General features: G+C 59.5%; 1 protein-coding gene and 2 long non-coding RNA genes across 4 annotated transcripts; 1 reads left to right on the plus strand and 2 right to left on the minus strand.

The window, feature by feature from the left end:
- Positions 1-81: 81 nt before the first annotated feature.
- On the plus strand, positions 82-22,359 carry EHD1 (EH domain containing 1). 2 transcript variants are annotated; one of them, XM_085010787.1, is made up of 5 exons: positions 82-584; positions 4,019-5,616; positions 15,091-16,854; positions 19,684-19,848; positions 20,301-22,359. In XM_085010787.1, exons 3-5 carry the CDS (start codon positions 16,627-16,629, stop codon positions 20,823-20,825), a joined length of 918 nt encoding a protein of 305 aa, XP_084866913.1. In that variant the 5' UTR covers positions 82-584; positions 4,019-5,616; positions 15,091-16,626; the 3' UTR covers positions 20,826-22,359. The 2 variants fall into 2 exon arrangements, with proteins under 2 accessions (XP_084866913.1, XP_020938530.1); XM_021082871.2 differs by having other exon boundaries at positions 4,019-4,116; positions 16,442-16,854.
- Positions 321-8,324, minus strand: LOC146405056 (uncharacterized). The gene is made up of 2 exons (XR_014836867.1): positions 5,777-8,324; positions 321-4,617 (listed from the first exon to the last, which is right to left on the minus strand). It is a non-coding gene; the product is annotated as an uncharacterized LOC146405056 (long non-coding RNA).
- Positions 9,141-13,715, minus strand: LOC110259240 (uncharacterized). Its single transcript, XR_002341446.2, has 2 exons — positions 13,594-13,715; positions 9,141-12,777 (listed from the first exon to the last, which is right to left on the minus strand). It is a non-coding gene; the product is annotated as an uncharacterized LOC110259240 (long non-coding RNA).
- Positions 22,360-26,259: the final 3,900 nt, after the last annotated feature.

Consider the following 26,259-nt stretch of genomic DNA (forward strand, 5'->3'; position numbering starts at 1 on the left):
GTGCGCAGAGGGCGCTCCGCTGGCCGTGCCGTGCGCCTGCGCAGTGCGGGCCGCTCCCCGCCCCCTGCCCCGCGGCCCCGCAGCCGGCCGGCCCGGCCCCGCCTCGGCTCAGCGCTCTCACCCGGTTCTCAGCCGCCGCTGTACCCCGCAGCAGCAGCAGCCAGCTCGGCCTCCGGCAGGATGTTCAGCTGGGTTAGCAAGGATGCCCGCCGCAAGAAGGAGCCGGAACTCTTCCAGACGGTGGCCGAAGGGCTGCGGCAGCTGTACGCACAGAAGCTGCTGCCCCTGGAGGAGCACTACCGCTTCCACGATTTCCACTCGCCCGCGCTGGAGGACGCTGACTTCGACAACAAGCCCATGGTGCTCCTCGTGGGCCAGTACAGCACGGGCAAGACCACCTTCATCCGGCACCTGATCGAGCAGGACTTCCCGGGGATGCGCATCGGGCCCGAGCCCACCACCGACTCCTTCATCGCGGTCATGCACGGCCCCACCGAAGGCGTGGTGCCGGGCAACGCGCTCGTCGTCGATCCGCGGCGCCCCTTCCGCAAGCTTAACGCCTTCGGCAACGCCTTCCTCAACAGGTACCCGCCACTTGCCCCGGGGGTCGGAGGGGACGACCGGGGTCCCTCTGTTCTTTGTTTCCAAGGCCCTCCGCTTGACCCTTAGGACAACTCTCTGGGACGAGGCTCCCCTGCCGCCTCCCAGATCGGGGGTGGTTTGGGAGAGGGCGTCGCCGACTCCCCCGGCTCTGTCGCCCCCCAGAATTTTGTAGGTTATCGGTTTAACTCCCAACCCCCCTGGCAGAGGTCCCAGGTCACTTCCCTCAGTCAGTCTTGGTCGCCACCTTCTTTCCCCGGACTGGGCACACCTAATTCATTCAATCCAGCCCCTTCACCCTTTCCTTTCAGCGTCTGTCTCATAAGTATCATGGAAAAACACGGTGAAACTTTTAGCCATTCCCATTGCTGGCGTGGTGTGCTGGCCCTCCCCAGGGACCGGTGGTTTGTGTAGGAGGGACGGGGAGGGTCTGCCGCGGCCTGCGGAGTTTGAGGCCGTCTGCAGAGGCAGCAGACACATCCAGCCCTAGCCCTTCTCCCAGGGGCGGGCAGCTCGGAAGGGCCTGCGCTGCTTGAGGGCTTTCAGAAGTATAGGTCTGTGCTGCCAGGCGGTAGCCCCTGCAGCCCTGGCTTGAGATTCAGGCCCCTCTGTAGACTCACAAGGACGTTCCCTAACCTGCTTGGGCCTTAGTGCCCCCGGTTAAATGGGTAAAGCTCTGAGGACGGTAATTAACCACAAAGGTTCTTACCTTTGTGATGCTATGAATGAAAAGCATCGGCCTCTTCTCTCAGGAGGGTGACAGCCAAGCTCACGTTTCTCTAAAGGCACTCGATGGGCCTAGTCTGTGGTTCTGAAATCTCCCCCACACCCCCAGGGGACAAACCAAAGGACCTCCCAGATCTGCTCTCTCTGCCAGACCCCATTCAGGGAGTGACTCCACATGCCTTTCAGAGTCTCACTCATCTGGGGAAGCGCCTAGGAAAGAATCCTTAACTCGTGGCTTCCAGGAGGGTCTCCACCCTGTAGGATTGCATTCCTTTCCAGGCACTGTCCAGCCACACAGGGTAGACCAGCTCGCCCTCATGCAAGCCGGTGGTCAGGCCCACCTCCGAGCGAGCGCAGAGCTGACCTTGAACAGAGAAGGCAGGCGGGGTCCTGTTGTCTTTTCGCCCCTTTCAGGCATTGAAGCCTGTCCTCCTGTTTCCTGGCTGATGGCTTTTGATTATGGGACCAGAGTAGAGGAAGGCCCTTCGGCTGAGAAGAGGCACAGCCGGGAGCCTGCCTCTGGAGGATACTGGTGTTTGAGAATTGCTGGGCCTGTAGGGAGGAGATTGGCTGTCAGCTGGGGGGTGGGGTGGGGGGAGCATCCAGTCTTGTGGAAAGTTTGACTGCTATGCTGGGAATTCCATGTATTATTAGGTCTCTGTTTCCATGCAGAAATCTGGGAAGCCAAAAGGAAGGGTAGCTACGCCTACTTCTGCTGTCTTTTGGGGTCCCTTTTGATGGTGAGAGCAGACCCTTTTTGAAAGGGGAAACGGGCCTATGCCCTGTGTTCTGAACTTGGGGACCTAACTTTTCAGAGCCGGAAGGTATCTTAGCCGTCACCTAGGCAGCCCCACCTCCTTCAGGAAACCACAGCGCAGAGAACTCAGCTGATCTGTTCAGCAAGCAAGTTAATGCAATGCCGACTCTGTGGCTTTTATGCAGCCAGGGACCACCTCCTGCTCATTCTACCTGGAGCAAAAAATAAAAGCAGCTCAGGAGGGCTGCGAGGTAGAGAAGCGCCCCGGTGTCGTGACACCGCAGGTCTGAGAACCACGCTTCTATTTCCTTCTGCCACCGCGTCACCTCCAGACGGTCCCAGCACACTGGGGGCCCGGCCGGAAGGGGCCTCAGCAGCCGAGGCTGGGGGTGTGGGGTGGCCCCGGAGGCCCCGAGTTGTGTCAGCCTGTGTAGTACACCAGCGCTGCCCGGCCAGCCAGGGCACACAAAGGGGGCTCTTCACTGCCTGACACAGCCTCTCCTGCACTCTCTTTAAAGAGACTCATTGAGTCGCGGGCTTGACTTTCCGGCCTCTTTCCCGTAAGTGGCTGCTCTAAGGCTAAAATCAGAGGGAGCCGGAGGCAGGGCACAGCCAGGGTATCCCAAGAGTGTCCGTCCGTGTGAACTCATTGCGAAACTGGTGCTCGTAGCGCCAGATGGAATCCGGGCGTCCTTGTTGAGGAAATGGGACCTGCTGCCTCCGCAGTGCCTGCTCTTTCGTGGTTCCTGCCTCGCTCCCAGGCTTTGCAGAGCACCCATACCTAGAGACCTTCGCTCACTAGGCTCTCTGCGGGGCGTTCTGATGTGTTCCTTCCTGGAGCCAGGACTGCTTCCGACCCTGTTGGTTCTGCGTTCTCTCCGCCCACCCCTGCCCCAGCAGCAGCCCCAGGTCCAATGTGCAGGTACTGACGGCACACGTGCCCCGCTGCTGGCCCGGCCAGGATGAGGTCCAAGGTTTGTTCGTCCCACAGGTCAGCAGGTTCTGCTCCGTCGTGCTTGCAGGCAGCACCTCTGGGCCTGGCCAGCTGCCCCCAGCCTGGGGGCTGAGGGTCACTTGGGAGGGCGGGGCTGAGAGGAGAAGCTAATCAGCTCAGATTCCTAGACAAGGGGCCAGTATTTTCTTTGCTCACAATGCCTTTTGCAGAGACAAGTTCTTAATGGAGCCTTTTCTGTGTCCGATCGGGAGTCTCTGCTCTCAGTGGGGACAGCCCCTGGCTGTTCTGGGCTATTCTAGGCTCGGTGGGAACTCGGGCCCATGCAGCTAACCCCTCGCTCTTGAGTTGCCAGCCTCTCCGTGGCTTCGGTCTTGGGTCAGCTTTGACTTTCAGAGAATGATGTCTGTACTCCCTGCCCCACCATCACGCAGCCTCTGTGCCCCCCCGCCCCGGCTGTCCCTAGCTGCCCACTGCAGTGCCTTCACCGGAGCAGCTGAGTGGAAGGGCAGCTCTGGCCCCAGAGCAGCAGGGAAGGAGCATCTCTCAGTGCGTGGAAATGCAGTCAAGTGTTTGAAAGTTTTAATAGGAAGTTCCAAGGTCCCAGTTGTCACCCTTCTGTTTTCCTTCTGGAATTGGATGGTGGTGGCTGAGGCTTATTCGGTTTCCACTAACATGTCAGCAGCTTGTAAGCTGAACTCTTGACCTGGGGTGGGAGGGGGCTGAGTGAGGGAAGTGCTGATTGGGTCAGTTGAGCCTGCTGGTTGGATTCAGCCACTTAAGACAATACGTGCAATTTGCTGGCCACCCCTGGAAACTGAGGACAGGAGCAAAGCTCCCTAAAGTGCCTTGCCTTGCTTCCGAAAGGATGCCAGAGGCAGAGATGAAGGAGCCCGTTCATCCCTGCTGCCCCCCCCCACATCGGGCAGAGCGGCGATGCCTGAGTCCTCACGTCTCTCTTCTGGGCTCTTGCTCTCGTGCAGGTTCATGTGCGCCCAGCTGCCCAACCCGGTCTTGGACAGCATAAGCATCATCGACACTCCCGGGATCCTGTCTGGAGAGAAGCAGCGCATCAGCAGAGGTAAAGGGGCTGTGCCACCGCCCAGGGTGCCCGCTGCGCTCAGACCGCTTCCATCTGTGGAGCTACCCAGGTGCTGCCCAGGTCTCTCCCAGCCCTGTGGGGGCGGGAGCTGCCTTTTCCTTGGCTCCCTTTGCTGAGGTTACGAGAGCATCAGGGTAAGACGACAGCCCATTTTGTGTGGCTTTCAGGCTTCCCCGGCCCCCGGGGCCTGTTTACCAGGAGGACAGGCTCCTCGGGCTGGCGGCAAAGCCCCAGGAAACGGCTCACCTCTGAGCCAGGTAGCTTAGCCTGCACTGCTGTTCTGAACCTGCTCCCCTGGGGCTCATTCACCTTAGTTGGTGTTTAAACGCTTTGCCTCCCAAAACTGTGTAAATTCCTAGTGAGTCCATCAGGCCTATGAAAGAACAGTTAGTTTGACTTGAAAGAGCCAGCCAAGGAGTTCTTGTGGTGGCTCAGCGGAAACGAATCTGACTGGCATCCATGAGGATGCAGGTTCGATCGCTGGCCTTGCTCAGTGGGTTAAGGATCCAGCGTTGCCGTGAGCTGGGGTGTAGGTTGCAGGCGTGGCTCGGATCCCATGTTGCTGTGGCTGTGGTGTAGGCTGGCAGCTACAGCTCCGATTTGACCCCTGGCCTGGGAACCTCCATACGCTGCAGGTGCGGCCCTGAAAAGACAAAAACAAAAAGAAAAAAGAGCCAGCCGAAAGGAGAGGCTAGCAGGGATTTTTTTACACATCTAGGGGCCAGCAGAAAAGTGTTTAAATTTGCCTAAATGTGCGTGATCAGCAGGCTCCCTGGGAGCTGGGCATGGCGTGGGTTTCCACACTGGATACAAGTGTGCCAGGCCCATTCTAGTTGTATAAATTCCTGTCTTGACTTTGCCAAGCTTTTCTGTGGAGATCTGGTTCAGGATGCGCCTGAACTGGGTTATTTTTCTGCTGCTGCTCCTTTTTGCAGAAAAGGAGGGGGGACTTTGGGCCTGAATGCTCTCTGGGGGAGCACGGGGAGGCGGTGATATCTGGCAGGCTCAGAGTGGAGCCTGCAGCTGCGAGTGTCAGAATGAAATGAGCTCAAACTTGGAGGGGGTTGAGGACGAGGGACCAGATTTGTTTATCATTAACTTGCAAATCTCTCCCGCACCCTTCCTTCTGGGCGCCCCAGCAGAAGTGAGCTTTGCCGTTGAAGCCAGCGGCCCAAGGTCTTGGAAGGCAGTGCATCTCTGCTGTGGGTGTGAGGGGCTGGGGCCCCTCTGGTGCTGGGAAACCTTGGGTCTCCTTTTCCCCTGCCTTGTGGGCCTCTGCCAACATGGGGTTGCATCAGAGCAAACTGAAGCTGCCCTCTGTCTCTCAGGCTGGTTCGAACTTAGGTTCCTCCACTCCTGAGCAGATCTGGGACCTCTTCGAAAAAGGCGAGGGCCAGTTTCTCCTTTCTTACTGCTCTTATTGTTCCAACCTGGTTTTTTTGTTTGTTCATTTTGCTTGTTTTGTTCTTTCTGTCCCTTGTCTCTCTAGGGCTGCACCTGCAGCATATGGAGGTTCCCAGGCTAGAGGTCCAGTTGGAGCTGTAGCCGCCAGCCTACACCACAGCCACAGCGATGCCAGATCCAAGCTGAGTCTGCGACCTACACCCCAGCTCACGGCAATGCCAGATCCTTAACCCACTGAGCGAGGCCAGGGATCGAACCTGCAACTTCATGGTTCCTAGTTGGATTGTTTCCACTGCCCTGCAGTGGGAGCTCCTTAACCTGGTTTAAGAAAATAGGCATTTTCTTAAATGGGGAGTCCTCTTGTGGCACGGTGGGTTCAGGATCTGCCACTGTCACTGCAGTGGCTCAGGTTGCTGCTGTGACACAAGTTTGATCCCTGGCCCAGGAACTTGCCTGTGCCTCTTGGCATGGGCAAAAAAAAAAAAAGAAAGAAAGAAAACACCTGATAAACAAGGCCTTTGCTAAAGCAAGCCTACAAAGTCTGCATAAGCTACTCTTAAAGGGAAAGAGGCGCAAAAGGAAATGTATTCTCCGTCTGCCTCTACCCCAGCTCTCCCGGAGGGCCTTCCTCTGAGGCTCTGCCAGTGGTCGCTCTCATGACCTGGGGGCACAGATTGGGGAGGGGTTCTCATGACTGGGGGCCATCAGATCAGGTCGGTGAGTTGATGTGCTTACATCTTTAGATAAGAGACTATAAGAGCTTATAAAAAGAGGCTTATCCTCCCCAGATGTCTACTCCTGATAACCTGCAGAGTTACAGGATTTGAGGGCCCCTGCCGTCTCTTAAAAGGGAGCTCAGCAGCAGTAGTTTCCCACCAGGGCTGTGAAGTTTCCCTGCCTGGCTTCTTTGGCACCTCAGCCTGTGGCCTTAGAGCCCAGCAGACTGAGAAGCCGGGAGTGTCTGTCTTGCAGCAAAGGGTGCCCTAGCCCTGCCTGCCGGGGTGTGTCCCTCCCCTGCCTCCCCTTCCCTCTGCTTCCTCGCCCCATCAGCAGAAAGGCAGACAGTGGCGTCCAAACTTGCTCTCTATGCGACAGGCACCTGGGCAGTACCTCGGCATGCCCTCCGTCAGGCAGTCCTGCACGTTGCCCTCCGATGACAGGTGTTTGAAGGAAGCCAGCAGGAGAAGGCGGGGTTCACCATGAGTGCCCTGCCTGGTCCACCTTGTGGGGCCTGCCTGTGCCCCCTGCTCATGGGCAGTGTCCCTTCCCAGGTCCCTGGGCAGCCGCGCAGGCCTCCCCTACCCACCGTGGGCAGGGAGGAGGAGGTCTGAGAACGAGAAAGAGAAGTGCATCCCTCTGACTGGAGGAGGGCTTTCCACCCTGTGAAGTAATAGCGCTCAGACTGACTTTAGAGGCTGTTTTCTTCCCTCCATGACCTGGAGGGCTTGGGTTAAAAGGATTTTACTAGGAGTTCCCGTTGCGGCTCAGTGGGTTAAGAATCTGACTAGTTTCCATGAGGATGCGTGTTTGATCCCGGGCCTCGCTCAGTGGGTTAAGGATCTGGAGTTTCCGCAAGCTGAGGCATGGGTCACAGATGTGACTTGGATCTGGTGTTGCTGTGGCTGTGGTGTAGACCGCCAGCTGCAGCTCTGATTCGATGCCTAGCCTGGGAACTTCCATATGTCGCAGGTGCAGCCCTAAAAAGAAAAAAAGACAAAGAAAAGGAGGAATTCCTGCGGTAACACAACGGTAACGAACTCAACTAATATCCATGAGGACACAGGTTCGATCCCCAGCCCCGCTCAGTGGGTTAAGTATCTGGTGTTACCCTGAGCAGCGGTGTAGGTTGCAAACGTGGCTTGGATCCCAAGTGTCTGTGACCGTGCTGTAGGCCAGCAGCTGCAGCTCCAGCTTGACCCTTAGCCTGGGAGCTTCCATATGTCAAGGGTGTGGCCCTAAAAAGAAAAAAAGAAAGAAAAGGATTTTACTAGAAGTTACCAAGTTGGGATTGACCGTGGAAAATTTTTGGTGTCAGCGTTTCATCAGTCAGAGAAAGTCCCCCGAGCGGTACCTCTTGTGCTAAGTGTGGCTCCAGGGCTGGTGTCCTCTAGGTGGACGCAGAAGGGGTGGGCTTTTCCTCCTCAGAGACCCCATTCGTCTGTCACTGCGAAGGTCCCGTGTGGCCCGCCAGAGGAAGTCAGAGTGGGGCAGCGTGTTCCAGGCTCCCCGACCAGCCGCCTCTCTGCCCCCCTTTGCTGAGAGTGTGGAAAGCAGGTGTTTCCGTCTCCAAAAGAGAAGGAGGGTCCCGGGCAAGCAGGGGCATTTCTCCGGTCTGCCGACCTCATTCTCTGGAGACATCCTTGGGGAGGCTGCGTGGACAGCAGCGTGCTAATTACATTTACTCGCAGTTCCCATCCTGTCTGCCCCCCGCCCCCCGAACCGCCGCCTCTTCCCCCCTTTCCCTGTGGTGCCTAATGTGTGTAGGAAATACTGTGTGGGAAGATAGGGTTGGAGTTCCCCTTGTGGCACAGTGGAGAGGACTCCAAATAGGAAGCATGAGATTGCAAGTTGGATCCCTGGCCTCGCTCAGTGGGTTAAAGATACGGTATTGCCATGAGCTGTGGTGTAGGTCGCAGATACGGCTCAGATCTGGCGTGGCTGTTTGTGGCTGTGGTGTAGGCCGGCAGCTGCAGTTCCAATTGGACCCCTAGCCTGGGAACTTCCATGTGCCGCAGGTACAGCCCTAGAAAGCAGAAAAAAGAAAGAAAGAAAAAGAAAGAAAGAAAGAGAAAGAAATAAAGAAAGAGGAAGGAAGAAAGAAAGAGGAAGGAAGAAAGGAAGGAAGAAAAAGAGAAAGAAAGAAAGATAGATAAGGTTGGGCCTGTGTAAGCCCAAAGCAGTTACAATGCAGCCCAGGTTCTGCGAGAGACCCCCAAAAATTGCTGCAGAGAAGAGAAGGGGCCTCAGCGGCGGGCAGGGGTGGGGGGACTCTGAGCTGCGCCTCCGCTTTGTGCAAATCTCCCCAGAGACCTGAAAGGTAAAGTTTTCCTGTGTCAGCCGAGAAAGGTGACCCTCGGAGACAGCGTTCGCTCTTGGGTGCTGCCCGCGTGACTGATAAAGGGCGTTCCGAAGGGCGTCGGGGGCCCTGCGGGGCAGGTGTCTGGGCCTCCAGGCTGCTGGCCGCCAGCAGAGTCCAGGTGGGGCCTGGAGGGGAGCAGGGTCTTCCCAGGGAGGACCCGCTGCGGTCGGAGGCTCCTTTCGGCAGAAGGCCCAGCCCAGGAGGCAGGGGCCCGACCAGGGCGCTCCTGCCATTGTCCCAACGAGGCCCTGAGCTGAGCCGTAACTTTTGCGCCTCGTTTCCCCCCCATGGGCGTCGAGTCAGCAGAGCCAGGTTGTTTCAACTTGGATTAGGAGGTGGAGGCCGGCCGGCCCCGTGCCTGTCTCTCTGCTGATGCGGCCGTGGGAACCAGCTCCACCTGCTTATTGCAGCACCTCTGAGGAAGCCCCTACTTTTCAGGTTAGGAAACGGAGCTCAGCAAAGTTAAGGAGCCCGGGAGGATGCAGGAGGACACAGGCTGACCCATCTCGGCCCTGGGATCTCTCTCTCTCTCTCTCTCTCTCTTTTTTTTTTTTTTGGTCATTTTGGGGCCGCACCCACAGCATATGGAAGTTCCCAGGCTAGGAGTCAGCTGCTGGCCTACGCCACAGCCACATGGGATCCTTAACCGACCCAGTGGGGCCAGGGATCAAACCCGTGTCCTTATAGATACTAGTCGGGTTCATCACGAGGGGAACTCCGGCCCTGGGATTTGAACCCAGCAGAGATCATGCTCACACCATACGTGCCTGGCTTGGACACGCCTGTGGCCCTGCTGAGTCAGTGCCATGCAGGGGTCCCACCTCCCGGATCGCCCAGGGGCCACCCTACTTATCTCCCAGTGAGAGATCAGAAATGGGCCTGAGGCTGAGATCTTTTTTTTCCCCTAGTGTCTGCTTCCAGCCAGAAATCGCCCACCCCGCCCAGCCTTCCATGGACGGGCTCTAGGAGCCCTGGCCAAGGCTGGCTGGTCCCCTGGGTTCTCACTTGCCCTCCTGCATCCCAAGTTTCATTCCAGTTCAGGAGCTGTCTGGCTCAGCAGTCAGGTAGGGGCTTTCTGGCCCAAACCTGGAGCCCTCTGACCCAGTGGCGTCCCTTCCCGCTGCCTGCCTCCTGAGGTGCCCGCCCTAAAAGCCCTCGGGGCCAGCTTCCACCAGGGCCTTCAGAGTTGCCCAGAGGACTAGTGCAAGGTCACGTACTGCGCCCCTCCTGGGTTCAGCACAGATAATGACAGAAGGTTCAAGTCCCCGGTCAGTACTTTAGGAGCCCAAGGGAGTTGCTGAGCCCCTGGGAGCAGTGTCACTAAAACAAGAAGAGCAATAGCAGCCTCTGGTTCCTCTTGGTGATTTTACAGGAATCGAAGCATTGGCCCTAGTGCCTGAGGCTGAGGTCTTTTTTTTTTTTCCCCCTAGTCTGCTGCCCAGTTAGGTGTCCAACAAACATCAGCTGAATAAAAATACAGACACCGAAAAACCCAGGGATTCCCAGACTCGGAGGAGGAAGACCTCTTTCTGAGTAACATCCCCAAGAGGCTGGAGGAGGGGGAGGCGCTGACTCAGCAGGGGCTTCCCTTCAGCCGGCAGCACCTCCTCTGGGGACCGCCCCCCTCCTCAAAGCCTTCTTCTGCTCCAAACCTGCGTCAGTCAGAGCGCTGCTGTGCCCCCTCCCGAGGGGGGCAGGACCAGCCCATGCTGGCACCGCACCTGTTCCGAGGCTGCGAGCCTGGCTGGGCGGCAGCTGGCCCGCATGCCTGCAACTGCTCAGTTTATATTTGGGGTACGGGGCATTCTTCACGCGTTAGACACGGCCGTTGCCTACACACCCATCCGAATCTGAGCTTCTCGAGCCCGAAATACAAATCCTGTGAATAAATAATTGCAAACATGTGCGACGTGCCCGCCGTGTGCCAGGCACTACTCTCCCTCCCGGGAGAATGCTGCCCTTCTCACACTGCCGGTGAAGAAACAGAGGCTGCGGGGGTTGCAGCGCTGGCTGCTGAGTGAGTAGGAGGTTCAGGATTCCCAGGAGGGCCTGATTCTCCGGAGGGCGTCCGCCCCTCCCCGGCCCGGCCTCTGCTAGATTTGCTGGGTCTGCCTTCTCCATGGGAAGATCCTCCCTGAAGCAGCCGGGCAACCACCACCACCACCACCAAGGTAGTCTTGCCGTCACCCCAGAAAGTTCCCCGTACCCCTTCGTAGTCCCTCCTGGTCCCAAGCACCCACTCCTCTCTGCCCCCACAGTTGCGCCTCCTGCCAAGTGTCCCACGTGGGATCCCGCAGTGTGAAGCCTTTTGAGTCGGTCTTTCATGGGGCATTGATTTTTGAGGCTCCCCGTGAGAGTCCGCAGCTCATTCCCGTTTGTGGGGGTTCTGTCCTATCCTGGGATGCGCTGTAGCTTGTCACCCATTCACCTGTTGAAGGGCTTCCGCGATCCTGGTTTGGGGCAGTTTTGAATAAAGCTGCTCTTGACATTGGCGGAGCGCACGAAGTTTATTGCTCCCCTAGGCGCGGGAGGCCCCTTGCGCCCCGACCCCTGAGCTGCTGGAGGAGCCCCTCCCTTGAGGAGCTCGGCGCGAGGACGCTCAGGCGTCCTCCCGGTGTCGGTCCTGAGTCTTGAGTCTCTCCTCTTCCCCTGCACCCCGTCCTCCCGGCCCCAGCTCGGGTTAGAGGCGTGTGTGGTGAGAGCTGTGGCAAGAAACGCCAAGGCCCACGCAGCTTGAATGGCAGGAAACAAACGTTGATTGGAGACAAACCCTCTATTGTTCATGTTCTAGAAACTTCTGGAATGTGTGAAGCAGCTTTTCCCCCAGCTGCTGGAACTACCTGTGTGCGGAGGGTGCTGGGCGTCACGACTGCTCCCTCGTGGCCGTGGTGCCAGAGGGTGGGAAGCGGGCCTCTGGGCAGGAGGCGGACTGGGTGAGGAGGGCAGGACCCGCGGAGCAGGAGGGGGCCTGCAGGAGGCTCGGGGGCTCAGAGCCAAGGTGGCGGGCAAGCTCGGGCCTCCTGTGCTTTCTTGCTGATCATCCATCACTCCACTGACTTGCCCAGGGCCACTCTTCTTCCCACCGCCCCCCGGGGCCGGGTATGTGGCAAAATATGCGTGAGATGTACCATTCCCTTTTTTTTTTCTTTATTTTTTTGGCTGCGCTTGCAGCATGTGGACGTTCCTGGGCCAGGAATCGAACCTGCCATAGTCGTGGCAGCACCGGATCCTTAACCCGCTGCGCTACAGGGGAACTTGCAATTTGTACCATTCTAAGCGCATGGTTCAGGGGCGTTAAGGACATTCTCACTGTGCAGACGTCACCACCATCCCCTCCAGAACTTTTTCCTCTTCCCAGACAGAAACTCTGTCTCCATTAAACAGCTCCCCCTCCCCCCAGGCCCTGCCCCCGCCCTTCGACTTTGTGTCACTGCGTCTGGCTCTAGGCCCCTCATACCAGCGGAGCCATCTCTGTGAGGGCTTATTTCGTAAGGTCTTCGAGGTCCCAGAACTGTCTGAGCCAGAGCCTGTCTCTTATCAGCACTGGCTTTTCCTCACTGCAGGGCCAGCCCTCTCCGTCTGGCTCACCTGCTCTGACTGTGGTGTCTGGGTGTCTGGGTCCTCTGTGGGTGTCAGTGTCCTCACAGCTGTCCCGGTGGGTAGGGTGGGGTTTTCTCCTCACCAGACGCACGTGCCTTCCTGCTTCTGCTGAGGAGACGCTGTGCCTTAGGTGGTCCCTGGTGCCCGGTCCTGCTGCCAAGGCTGGCCTCTAGGATGTCCCAAAGCCTGAAGGCGCAGTGCCGGGGACAGTGCCAGGAATGGGGGCTCCTCTCTGAACTTGTCCCTTGTCCCTGGATGTGTCAGCTGCCCAGGCCCACAGTGGCCAGTGCGTGGACTTGGTTGATGCTCTCAGGGCCGCAGCGGTGAGTCGGTGCAGCCCTTGATGCCTGTGGAGACACTCAGGCTGCATGAGGGGGGCCGGGGGGGCCTGGCCGTGGCTGCGGTCACGGGCCAGTACGTCCTCCACCTGCCATGACTTCGCTCAAGCCTGAGCATGTGTGACCTTCTTCATGACCTGTGGGTGAGCTTGGCCAGCCACCAGGTCGCTGTCATCAGAAGTGTGAGCACTTTCCATATAAACAGGAAATTTCATTCACCTGCAAAAAAAAAAAAAAAAAAAAAAAAAAATGGGCTTTGCTCTCTTAGTTGCAACTCAAGACGAATAACTGGGTTTCCAGGCAGAGCTGCGCAGGGCCCTCGCTCTGGCTGGGGGCTCCCGGACTGGGGCCTCCTCCAGACGCCTCCCTTTCCTCCTCCCTCCTCCCCTCCTCTCTCTTCCCCCATCATCTGCACCCCAGACCCCCCGCCTGCCATAGGGGGAAGGGGAGGAGTCAGGCCACGCTGGGTGGAGTCCGGGGTGACCTCAGCTCCCTGTGTGCTGTCCTGGCTCCTGGGCCAAAGCTAACTTGGCCTCGAGCCCAGCCCATCAGGGCGCCCCTGTTCCCAGCTTTGGCCATTGCCGCCTCCCCAGCTGTGTGACTCTGTGGTCGTTTGAACTTGTGGCCTTGTGGCGGTCCGAGGGCAGTGCGACGAGGGGAGAAGTGGGGCCTCGTTTTTGCTGAGAGGGAGCAGCCGTTCAGCCCTGAGTCATCGCTTTTTCAGTGCTGACCTGCCGTTCCCAGAGCCGGCCATAAAAGGCGGTGGCAGCGAGGCCCAGCCGGCCCCGCTCCCCTTGGCCTGATCCTCGGGTCCAGAGCCAGGCAGACCTTGTCCTTGGGCACCAGCAGCCTGGCGGTGGCTGGCTGGCGGGCACAGGAGTGGCCTGGCCCTTGCTCCCGGGCCCTCCGACGTCCTCTGAGCGCGGGGACTCTGGCAGCTCGGCCATGGCCGAGATCTGCATGCACCTCTGGAAGCCCCCCGTCCAGGCTCAAGTTCAGTCATAGGGGCTTTGCTGCGCCCAGTTCCCAGCTCACCTCCACCCTGTTACGAAACTGGCCGGTCCAGGGGCTGCCTCGGACCAGAGCGGCCTCTTTGCCGCGGTGCTGGGGCAGGAAACGCTTGGGCTGCGTGCTCAGGCTTCCGGAACCTTCCCTCCGGGGTTTTCCTTAAGTCTCGGTGTCTCGCAGCAAGGGCGGAGCTGGCCTCCGAGCTGGGCTGAACGTGTGTTGTCTTGGTGCCTCATCAGTGATGCAGCCCCAGCTCGGCCCTCGTTCCGGGGGCTCCTCCCCGACCCCCTGGTGTCACGCCAGCACCGGGGCCTGTGCAGAGCCCGACCGGGCACCTTGTTTCACCCTCCCTCTGATCTTAGGCAGAGGCCGTTTATTTGCTTTTTGCAGATGAAAACAGACTAAGTCAGAAATTAAGAACTTTGGGCCCCAGACTCAGCAGCTGGAGCCGGGAGGCGAACCCAGAGCTTTCTTGCTACCGAAGCCTGTGTTCTTTCTGAGGGCGGGGCGCGGGGCGCTGCCGGAACGCTGCGGCCTCAGGTGCGCAGACGGCACGGAGCCCACTTGAACCCGGAGGCCTGGGGCCGGAATGTTTGTCCAGCCGGGCACAGCTCCACCCCAGGCACACCCCACATGGGGCCCTGTTTGTCTGAAAGCCTGGCCAGGGGTGTGGTGGGGGGGACCCTGGGGGGAGTGTCCCCAGTAGGGGCCACCTCGGAGGCTGACTGTGGACTCCCATTCAGCCTCGAAGGTTTGGCTGGACAGGAGAGTGGGTTCTGAGCCGGTGAACTGCTCAGCCACGCCTTACGAGGGGAAGGTGGTAGCTGCCCTCCCCGTGGCACCGTGAGTCACTCTGGGCCTTGTGTTGACACTCTTTTTCTTTGGTCTCCCCTCTACCTGCTACTTTTCTGTCTCCTGCCATCCCGGGAAGGCATGCCTAGACCCCAGCCTGGTCGGGGCGGGGAGCCTAGGAGCAGCCCTGCGGTGGGGGAGCTTGGTTTTGGCCTGTTTCTGGGCGGTGCCCCAGCCTCTTCTCTACAGGAACGGCCTCTCTGGCTTATTCTCAGGGGTGTGACTGTGCTTAGGGAGGTACACACTGGTTCAGCCGTACATTTGGGGTACAGCCTGTGGTCAGCAAGTAAGAAACCTGGGGCTTTGCCCAGAGTCACCCAGAAAGATGGCAGCTCGGGGGCTGGGACCTGAGCTTCACGAAGGCTCTGGGACCACTGTGTCCACCTGGTCTTCCTACCTCTCCTTCGTACTCCTAAAAGATGAGAAATGGAATTGCACTTCTTCTGGGGGCGGCATAAGAAGTGGAAACATTTTTGAGTTCCCGTCGTGGCTCAGTGGTTAACGAATCCGACTAGGAACCGTGAGGTGGCGGGTTCGGTCCTTGGCCTCGCTCCGTGGGTTAAGGATCCGGCGTTGCCGTGAGCTGTGGTGTAGGTCGCATACGTGGCTCAGATCCCGCATTGCTGTGGCTCAGGTGTAGGCCGGTGGCTACAGCTCCGATTCGACTCCTAGCCTGGGAATCTCCATATGCTGCAGGAGTGGCCCAAGAAATGGCATAAAGACAAAAAAAAAAAAAAGAAGAAGAAGTGGAAACATTTTGAGACGGCATGATTATAAAATAGAATGCAAATTAAACCACTATTGCAGAGACCTACAAATCCATTGCCTTAACTCAGGTATCCAATAGTTTATGTGAAATACAATAACCCAGGGCCATCCTGAACCCAGCATGGCTGTTCCAGCTCCTGCCATCCCCCCTACATCCCTGTCCTCCCAGAGAGGGAAGAGGACAAAGCACTCAGGCACCTGTTCTTTGTGCACGAGAGGCTGCGAAATTCAGCCTTAAGCTGGGGGGCCACGAATCCAGCTAAAACTGGACAGTTCTGTACAAAGGGACGTGTTCTGGAGTTCCCGTTGTGCTGCAGCGGAAATGAGTCTGACTAGGATCCATGAGGACGCAGGTTCAATCCCCAGCCTTGCTTAGTGGGTTGAGGGTCTGGCGTGGCTGTGGCCATGGTGTAGGCCAGCAGCTACAGCTCCGATTCGACCCCTGGCCTGACAACCCCCATGAGCTGGGGGTGTGGCGCTAAAAAAGCAAAAAATAAAAAAATAGAGGACGTGTTCCAGTCAGCAGTACTGCCGCAGATGACCCAGTCCCCTCGGGCCTTAATTTGTTGGGGGGACGCAGCATAGAACAGAGTTGAGAGCTGGAGCTTCATCCAGCTGCTTCATTTTGGAGAAGTGTTTGAGACCTGGAAGGGGAAGTGGTTTGCAGGGCTTGGGGCTTGTAGAGCAGGGGTCAGCAGACCTATTCTCAAAGGTCAGAGTGTTAACACTCGGGGCTGTGCAGGCTATGCGGGCTCTTCCGCAGCTGAACTCTGCCGGTGCAGCATGGAAGCAGCAGAGGCAGTACCGATGCGCAGGCTGTGTTCCAGTGAAACCTGAGTTGCGAAAACAGGTGATGGGCCAGATGGGACCCTGAGCTGTAGTTTGCCAACCCCCGTTGTAGAGAACGAAGGAGCTTCCCTGCGGAACGGGAGGCCCAGCACACGGCACTGAGCAGGCAGCAACTGCAGGGCTTACGTGAGCAGGGCCCCCCCCTGACTGGCAGGGCCCGGGGCTGTTCTCATGTCCTGGTCGCTCGGACTTTGTGACTCCCTTCGCATTGTGTGTTGGTGAAGGGCCTCCTCGTGCCAGGTGCTCCGTGGGCGAGGGGTTGCCGTGGCGGCTACGAAAGGCAGGCCTTGAACCTGCTGTGCTGTCCACGTGGGTACTTTCTGGAAATGTCAGCGACCCCGGGCTGAGACGTACCAGGCCGAGTCAGACCGCCTGGCGCCCCTGACGCGCCCGTCCCTCCCCGCAGGTTACGACTTCGCGGCCGTGCTCGAGTGGTTCGCCGAGCGCGTGGACCGCATCATCCTGCTCTTTGACGCCCACAAGCTGGACATCTCCGACGAGTTTTCCGAAGTCATCAAGGCCCTGAAGAACCACGAGGACAAGATCCGCGTGGTGCTGAACAAGGCCGACCAGATCGAGACGCAGCAGCTGATGCGGGTCTACGGGGCCCTCATGTGGTCCCTCGGGAAGATCATCAACACGCCCGAGGTGGTCAGGGTCTACATCGGCTCCTTCTGGTCCCACCCGCTGCTCATCCCCGACAACCGCAAGCTCTTCGAGGCCGAGGAGCAGGACCTCTTCAAGGACATCCAGTCGCTGCCCCGGAACGCCGCCCTCAGGAAGCTCAACGACCTGATCAAGCGGGCGCGCCTGGCCAAGGTAGACCCCCGGGGGGAGCGCTGGGCTGGGATGCCCAAGGCCCAGCCCTGCAGACCCCTGGCCACGCGGGGCCCTGCCTTGCCTCAGCCTGTGTGCCCCTGACTGCAAGCCTCTTCCCACCTGAGATTCTTGTTGGCACACATAAACCTCAAACAAGAAGGTACCGCTGTCCCAAGGGGCAGCCTGGAAAGTGGAGAGTGGGCGGGGGTGTCCCTCGAGGCCCTGTGAGCTCCCCGGGGTCTGCTGAGCACGGACATGCCCTCAGCAAGCACAGGGCAGGGCGCTGGGCATGCGGTGGGGCAGGTTCCCCCCCCCCTCCTGGCCCTCCTCAGCTATCCAGGGGAAAGCAGAGCACAGAAAGAAAAAGAAAGCACAGCTGGGAATTCCTGTTGGGGCTCAGTGGGTTAAGAACCAGACTAGCATCCATAAGGACACAGGTTCAATCCCTGGCCTCACTTAGTGGGTTAAGGATCCGGTGTTGCTGTGAGCCGTGGTGTAGGTCACAGATGCGGCTTGGATCCTGCATTGCTATGGCTGTGGTGTAGGCTGGCAGCTGTAGCTCCGATTTGACCACTAGCCTGGGAACCTCCATATGCTGTGGGTGCGGCCCTAAAAAACAAAACAAAAAAAAAAAAAAAAAAAAAAAAAAGAGGAAGGAAAAGAAAAAGAAGAAAGCAGGACTTTATTTGCCTTATTTGTACTGTCTCCGGGTAGGCGTGGGTGGGATGCTGCAGAAGCCGGTGACTGGGGAGCTGTCCTGGGGGGTGGGTCGGAATGGGGGCCTGGGCGTGAGATGATGCTGAAGCCAGGACAGGAGGTAGTTGGTAGCAAGGTGGGACGCAAGCCTGCAGCACAGAGGACACTGGGTGACCTCCACCCCAGAGGCATTGTAAACCGTCCCTGCTCCTCCGTGGAGGCACAGGGCCTGCTGGCACCTGCTGACAGCATCAGAGTTGCTCAAGGGGTCGGAATCTCAGTGCCTGACCACGCTTTTTCAGTGGGACCCCGGGGAGGCCTGAGGCTGGGAAAGGAAGATTAATGCCACGGGGGACCCATCTGACACCCGGACAGGACCTGTCCCCTGAGGACGTGTGGCTTTGAATAGTGCTGCATCCTAAACCTCTTGGGGCAGGCTCTGTCCCGGGAGAGCCGGGAGGAGCCCCATGGGCCACACTCCTGCCCCCAGGGAGCTAGCTGCCTGCCTGTGTGTAGCCCAGAGGTTGGGGACTCTGCCATAGTCCAAACAACGGTGGCCCAGGGCACCCCATGCCATCTTGAGGCCCAGGTCAAGTAGCTCTGGGTACTCCCTGGCCTGAGTAAAGAAAAGTGGCCCCAGAGTTCCCTTCGTGGCTTAGCAGTTAACGAACCTGCCTAGGATCCATAAGAACGCGGATCAAATCCCTGGCTTCAGTCAGTGGGTTAAGGATCCAGTGTTGCCGTGAGCTGTGGTGTAGGTCGAGGATGCGGTTCGGATCTCGCGTTGCTGTGGCTGTGGTGTAGGCTGGCGGCTGTAGCTCCAGTTCAACCCCTGGCCTGGAAACCTCCATATGCCGCAGATTCAGCCTTAAAATAGCACCCCCCCAAAAAAAAAGAGAAGTGACCCTGCATCCTTTATCCCAGTCTGTGTCCCCACCCCACTTCCCCAGTGCTCTTGGACCAGCAGATTGGAACTTGCTGGAAGAGTAGGTTCCCAGGCCCCCGCCCTACCAAACCAGACTCTGCATTCGGACACGGTCCCCTGGTGACCCGTATGCACGGTGAAGGTGCAGAATCCCACTCTGGAGGATGCAGGGCTGCACATTTCTCTAGATACCTCACTTCTGGAACTTTCCTGGTGAGTGGAGCTAGTTCTGAAAAAAGGAAGCCATGCGAAAATCCCCATCACCCGCTCCTGGCCGCGAAGGAGCTGAAACGGGAGGGGCAGTGAATGGAGGAGAGAGTGGGTCTCCCGGCCCGGCCTCTGCTCAGCTGCAGGGAAGGCAGCTCCCCGCCCACCCCGCCCAGCCCCTCTCCTGACAGGGCCTCCCGTGCTCTCGCTCAGCTTCCTTCCAGGACAGAATGAGGGGCAGACTTCGGGCCCCTGCTCCTTCCTCTCAGAGCTGGCGTGTCCGCGCCGGGCCCCCGGGCACACTGAGTCACGGTGCCTGGAAAGCCCCGTCCTCTCCAGTCCTGTCCTGCACCTGCTGTTTCGAGACTGTTTCCACTTCCTGGAGTGAGTCGCTCTCTCTGCTGGCCTGTGACGGGCAGAGCTACGCCTGTGTCTTTGGGACAGGATAGTGCTCGGCCAGGCTCCCAGCCCAGGCAGGTGGGGTCAGGCCGGTGGAGGGGCTTTGATGGGGCAGAGCGGCAGCTCTCCACGGCTGGACGGTGCTTGGCAAGGCGGAGGGCTTTGAGGGCCAGGCCTCGCAGGGTCGCCAGCGTTCCCGGTGCGCTGTGAGGACGGGGAGGCTGCGCCGCCCTGACTTGGCCAGTGTCTGAGCAAGGTACTGAGTTTAGATAAAGCCGGAAACATCTGGGAGAAGCCTTACGGGATTTTCCAGTCCTTAGTCACCCCTGAGCCTGTCAGGATGATAAAGCGGGGCGTCACACAGGCCGGGCTGGAGTCCCCAAACCATCCACAGGCCCGTAGAAGCAGCGCGGCGCGGCTCCGCTTGGCTTGCGGGGAGCGTGGCAGGTGCGCACGGAGAAACGGCAAGAACGTGGGCTCTGGGCTGCTGTTAGCAGTCCCGGGTTCTGGTCCCAGCTTTCTGGGGCAGCCCGGGTGCAGGCCACGCTCCCAGCAAGGTGTCCGGGAGGCGCCTGACGCACACCCCGTCCCTGTTGCCCCAGGTCCACGCCTACATCATCAGCTCCCTCAAGAAGGAGATGCCCAATGTCTTCGGCAAAGAGAGCAAGAAGAAAGAGCTGGTCAACAACCTGGGCGAGATCTACCAGAAGATCGAGCGCGAGCACCAGATCTCCCCCGGCGACTTCCCCAGCCTCCGCAAGATGCAGGTGGGCTGTCCCCCACACCCTGAGGCGGCCTCAGGTCACCGGGGCTGTGGTTCCCGAGGGAACCCTGGCTCCATGGGGCGGGGCCTCCCCAAATGGAAACAGCCTGGTTAATCACCAGCGCCCCACCCGATGGGAGAAGCCGACCTCCCCCCGCCCCCCCGGGCCCGTGACACCTCGCAGGGGAATGTGGTGACTCACTCAGAGGGGGAGGGAGCGGGCTGGGCCGTGCCAGGCACCCCAGTCTCCTCCCAGTTAAGGAGGCTGCAAAGGGGGGGCTGTTTTTACCTCTTATTTATAGCGGGGGGCACCAAGGCCCCGGGAGGGGGCAGTTCACACCACTGCCTGAAATGCTAAGTGATCGGGGCCGTGACGCGGAGCCGGCTCTTTCCTGGGCACCCCGGCTTCCACCGCGCAGCCTGACCCAGCCCCGTCCTTCCTCCCTCCCACCGCAGGAGCTCCTGCAGTCCCAGGACTTCAGCAAGTTCCAGGCCCTGAAGCCCAAGCTGCTGGACACAGTGGACGACATGCTGGCCAACGACATCGCCCGGCTGATGGTCATGGTGCGTCAGGAGGAGTCCCTGATGCCCGCCCAGGCCGTGAAGGGCGGCGCCTTCGAAGGCACCATGAACGGGCCCTTCGGGCACGGCTACGGGGAGGGGGCCGGCGAGGGCATTGACGACGTCGAGTGGGTGGTGGGCAAGGACAAGCCCACCTACGACGAGATCTTCTACACGCTGTCGCCCGTCAACGGCAAGATCACGGGCGCCAACGCCAAGAAGGAGATGGTGAAGTCCAAGCTGCCCAACACGGTGCTGGGCAAGATCTGGAAGCTGGCCGACGTGGACCGGGACGGGCTGCTGGACGACGAGGAGTTCGCCCTGGCCAACCACCTCATCAAAGTCAAGCTGGAGGGCCACGAGCTGCCCGCCGACCTGCCCCCGCACCTGATCCCGCCCTCCAAGCGGAGGCCCCAGTGACCGCGGCCCCGCCGGCCGAGTCGGCCGCCTCCGTGCCGGCCCCGCAGCGGCTGGGGGAGCGGAGGGGCGGCGGTTCCCAAGCCCACAAGGACCGAGCCCTGTTGCCGCAGCTCGCAAAGGAAAACCACCGTCTTTCTCTTAAGGCTGCTGCCAGGGAGGCCGGGGTGATCCTTACATGTGAAGGGTGGAATTTTGTGCATAAGAACTACGGATATTTTTAATATATAACGTTAGAGGCAGCCTTCTCTCTGGCCTCCTCCGCCTCCTCCTCCGTCTGGCGGCCCCAGCGCACCCCGCCTCTGTCCTGCGCGTCCTCGGCTCCTGCGCTGGCTCTCTAGCACCTGCCGCCCCGGGGGAGGGCGCCCGGCTCACCCCTCCCGCGGCTGCAACCATGTAGACGGGGACGCGGGACCTCGTTTGTTTCTAGGCTGAGTGGCTCCACCAGGCCACGGGCTTCCTTCCCGCCCAGCCCTGCCCTCTCCCTCCGCTCCCAGATTCAGTTAGTTCTTGTGCCTTCCTCCCACCCCTACCCCCCGCGTCCTCCTGTCCAGGGGCCTGCTCCTTGCTCTCATGTCACCGAAGCCAGGCCCAGCTGCCTTTCTGGGGAGGCGGGGGCTGGGCGAGTGTGAGAGAGCCCATCTTCCAGAGAAATACATAAGCTAGGTTTTGTTCTGTAAAGTTAACAGCTTTCCTACTGGACTGAATTTTCCAATAACTTCCCAACCACTTGTTCAGAAGCTGTGATTTTTGTCTCCTTCCCCACACTCCAGCCAGGGGACAGCTCCACTCAGGAGCCATCAGACATGGGGTGTGTGCAGAGCGCACCCCGCCGGAGCCCCCGGAGAGAGCTGCTTTCTCCTCCCCTCGCCCTCCTGCAACGTCCTGGTGGCACCGCCCTCCCTGCCTTTGCTGCGCAGTGGGTCCCCGGAACCTGGTGTGGCATGGTGCTCCAGCCAGCAGAGGCCAGGGACCCCCCCCACCCCCAGCCCCTCCCCCTGCCCACCTGCCTTCCTCCCTGAGCAAAGGGGGGCGCTGCTCAACTTGGATGCCCTTAAAATAGCAGCCCCGGGGTTGAGCAGCGAGAAACCTGAGCCAGTGAGAGGCCAGCTCAGGCCACCTCTCTGCCCTGCCTCGGCTGGGCTATCCCAGCACGGCGTCCAGGGGTCTGGACCTGCCTGCTGGCCAGTGGTCAGGGCCTGGAGCCGACATCGAAGAACCATCGCGGCGGGGGAGCAGGCCTCCCACCAGGCACTCCCTCAGGGGTTTCGGGGACTCCACTCTGACCTCTGACCGTGGTCCCCCTCCCAGTGCCGTTCTCTAGACCTCTGCCGGGCCCTAGTGGCCAGGAACTGGCCTTGTTACCTCCAGCCGGCCTCGGCCCCCTATTCCATAGGGTATCGGGGGTGGAAGCAACATCCTTGTCGGGAATTCACTGTTTAAGGTGCAATGGCTTAACCACCCTTACCTGTGGGAAGAAAAAGCAACTGAAGACAAGACTTTTTTTCTTGCATTAAAACAGTTTAATTGTGCCGAAGCCGGCTTCTTGCGCTTAGCTGTCTCTTCCTGGGGCCCGCTCCCGACAGCACCTGCTTGGCACTGGCAGAGCATTTGGGGGCCAAAGTACCATCAGGGACAGACTGGCAAGCCCGCCAGGGTGGGTGGCAGTCCCTCCCTAGCCATGCTCAGCTCTGTGGCAGCTGCTGCCTCCCATCCATAGAATGAGGCCTGCAAACGGGGCTGCGACCCCCTTTCTTGTGCCAGGTGGGGGCTGAGCTGCAGTAGCTTATTTGGGGGGGGCAGTGAAGAAGTCTGGAGAGCCTCTGATGACTGAGAACTAGGCGGCCCCCGGGCTGGAGGAGCAGGTACCCCCCACCCCCACCCGTGATCTTCACAGCGTCTCCTCCAACCTGGGCTCTGCCCTCACCATGAACAGGTGGGCACCCACGGGGCTCTGGGCACCGAGAGGGGTCAAGCAGACAGGGTAGGCTGGGCTCCGTGCTGCCCCCATGGTGGTTTAGACTGGCAAGCCAGTACTTTGAAGGCAGATCAAGCAGATAACACCAGCAACGAAACTACAAAGGATGTGGCCAGCTGATGTCAGAGATGGGGCACCGTTTGTAACCCACAGAGGGAAGGGTGAGACATTGGGAGCCGACGCCATGGAAGGGTGCGGATTGGCGGTGCAGCTGGGGCGGAGACCATTCCAGACACACCTGTAGCAAAGGGCAGAATGTCAACAGGTGCCTATGGGTTTTGAGAGCCAGGCTGTGTGTGCCAGCCTGGGTGGCAGGTGTCTGGTCTTATGGCAGCATCTGAGGTGGCAGGGGCTTCCCAGCCCTTCCAGGGCTTGCCTGGTTCTAGGTTCACCCTGCGCCTCGTGACCCGAAGGTTCGCGTTCTCTCCATTTCGCCGCCGGGAACCTGGGACGCGGGGAGGTGAAGAGCAAGGGTCGCGGGATGAGATTCAAGCCACCCAAGTCCAAAGCCATCATGCACCCCCAAGTTTCACGTGGAAAATACCCTTCCAAGGAAAAACAAGAGTTCCCCGGTGGCTCGGCAGGTTAAAGATCTGGCGTCACTACTGCAGCTCAAGCTCGATCCCTGGCTGGGGAACTTCCACATGTCAGGGGTGCGGCCCCCACCCCACCCCCAAAAAAACCAAAACTGACAGCCCACCCCACCCGTCAAAGTCTGCAGCTATAGACACAGGTTCGAGAAACCCACACTGAAGATTAAATGCTCTCACTCCAGCCTGGGGACCTGAAAGCTTGGGGCAGCCCCTCAATTTCCAGGGTCACCTGAGAGGCAGTGGGCCATGCCTGTGCAAGCTGTAGGAGCACGAAGAAGACCAGCTGGAGTTTCCCTGTGGCACAAGGGGATCAGTGGCATCTTGGGGGTTCAATCCCTGGCCTGGCACAATGGGTTAAAAATCTGGTGTTGCTGCAGCTGCGGCTTAGGTCTCGACTTCAACTAGGCTCTGATCCCTGGCCTGGGAACTCCGTATGCTGCAGGGTAGCCAAAAATGAAAAAAGAACCGAAAACACAAGAGTTTCCGTCATGGTGCAGCAGTAACCTGACTAGCATCCATGAGGTTGCGGGTTTGATCCCTGGCCTCGCTCAGTGGGTTAAGGATCAGGCATTGCTGTGAGCAGTGGTGTGGGTTGCAGATGCAGCTCAGATCTGGCCTGGCTGTGGCTGTGGCGGAGGCCTGCAGCGGTAGCTCTGATTCAGCCCCTAGCCTGGGAACCTCCGTATGCTGTGGTTGTGGCCCTGAAAAATGAAAAAAAAAAGAAAGAAAACACAGGACTGACAGGTTCTCTTAAAACGTGAGTGTGAGGAGTTCCCTGGTGGCATGCGGCCAAAAAAAAAAAAGAGAAAAGAAGCGTGGAGGGTGAGCAGCACTCCCCAGCCTGCCCCACCCCCTTCGCTGTGGCCAAAGGCTGCCCCAGCCCTGGGAAGCGCCTGCTGATCGGAGGCTTGAAGAGGGCCCCAGAGCAGGCAACTGCCCCCATGCTCCCCCGGAGCTCATATCCTGTTTGGGTTTTACAGGTTGTGGGGGGCGGGGATTTTTCTCCCAGCTCTGATGGGGTTTGGAAGGGCAGTGGGTGTGAACTGGGGGTGCCGGCTCCCCCTTGCCTACTCCTCAGATCCCAGCTGGCCAGGATCCTGGGTGAAAGGCCCCCTCCTACAGGCTGGTCCGGGGTCAGGCTGCAGTTCCACCTGGGGCCCCAGAGCTCCTGGAGTCAGAGAACTTTGGGGCGCCCTGCCCACGCGATGCCTCAGATCCCACCCACTGCCTCTGGGCCCCGCAGCACAGCTGTTTTATACCTGGAGGTTCCATGTGAGAGTAGTAACCATTTCTTCTACTCCTCAATAAACAAAAAACTAATCATGCATCTAAGCCAGTGCCTTATCTCAAATGGACTGGTCAGAGGACGTGCCCAAGACCAACAGGCTGGGAAGGTTAGGGAGCCCACCCACTTGTCCTGCCTCCAGCATTCAGAGCAGCCAGCTCCAAAAACAGGGAGAGGGCAGGCCTCGGGGCCACAGGCAGGAGGTGGAATCCTGGCCCTGCCACCTGCTGGGGCGCAGCCATCTGTTCCCTGGGGCCCAGATGCAAACAGTGACCTCTGCTGCCCGGAGGTGGGGCCTGTGAAGGCCCAACAGGAGTGGCGGCCTTTCCTGAGCCCCTCAGGAAGGCTGGTCAGGGTGGGGTGAGGGTCGGTGGGGGGAGCCCAGCACCGCACCCAACTCCCAGATCAACGCAGGCAGGACCCACCCTTCCCTGAAGCGGCTCTCAGACTTAGTGGCGCCCGGGGGCCAGAGGTGTGGTGGCCAAGGGGGGCTCCGGCTTGGCTTCCTGCGCGCCTAGAAGGATTGGTGATTATAAAACCACATGGGGCTGCAGCCGCTGTGGCTGTGAGCGTGGGAGCCCCTACGGCGTGTTGGAGCAGCGCAGAGATTTTTGGAAGAAAAGCCAGGATGATGAAATCACCATATGTCCACCCCTGTTTGGACCTTGGACTTTTCAAAAGCCACACCCCTGCCGTGCTGGGGTTGGGGGGAGGGAGAAGTGGGCGTGGGGGGCTGCCGAGGACTAGCTTGGGGAGTGGGGACCCTACATCCCACCATCTGCATCGCCCCCCACCCCCAGCCCAGGAGACACACATTTAAATAAAACCGGGGCGGGGGGGGGGGGGGGCTGAGCAGCAAGGCAAATCTGCAGGCGCTCCCCACCCACAACCACGTGCTCCTCCTGGAGAGCCCCGCTCTGGCCACCACTGGAGGCCCTTCCCTGTGCCATTTGTCCCCCACACCTGAGAGAGGCAGTTCTCTGTCGTGCAGAGAGACCCAGAGAGACTGGACATCACCCTCTGGAGGCCACAGGCCTGGTTAACAGTAGGCAGGGCTGTAGGATCCCACAGCCCACCTCCTTGTTCCCCGGCTCCTCAGGCAGGAGCGGGGCGCTGCGCTTCTGGTGTGGCCAAGGACAGGGGCGGCCCGCCACTCTAGTTAGCCCTGTGGGACCTTCTGCTGAGGGCGGCTTCTGGAGGCAAGGCTGGGAGAGGCTCAGCCCAGCCACAGCAGCTGAACCTTGACCTTGGGGAAAAGGGAGCCACGGTCCAGGGTCAGGAGGCCCAAGATGTGCAGCGGATATGACAGACCCTGGGGCCTCTTGCATCTGGGCGCCTTCCAGAACCAAAAGGCTGTGCTCTGGAGGCCAGAAAACCTAGGTTCCCTGCCACTCATTTGCACCGGGCTCCCACCTTCCCCCTCTTCGGGGTCCCCCTCATCTGATCCACCCTCTTTCGGCTAGAGCTGGGTCATGAAACAGACAGATTCCTTTTCTCACCATCTAAGACACTTCTCGGAAACCTTCAGACATCAAGTCCACCACAGTCTGTCCCCTGTCCCCAGAGGCTGGATGCCACATG

Source organism: Sus scrofa, chromosome 2 (genome assembly GCF_054392235.1).
Source record: "Sus scrofa isolate SSC_HxYL_T2T_F1_AM1 chromosome 2, Sscrofa_HxYL_maternal_Yorkshire_Landrace_v2.0, whole genome shotgun sequence".
NCBI lineage: Eukaryota > Metazoa > Chordata > Mammalia > Artiodactyla > Suidae > Sus > Sus scrofa.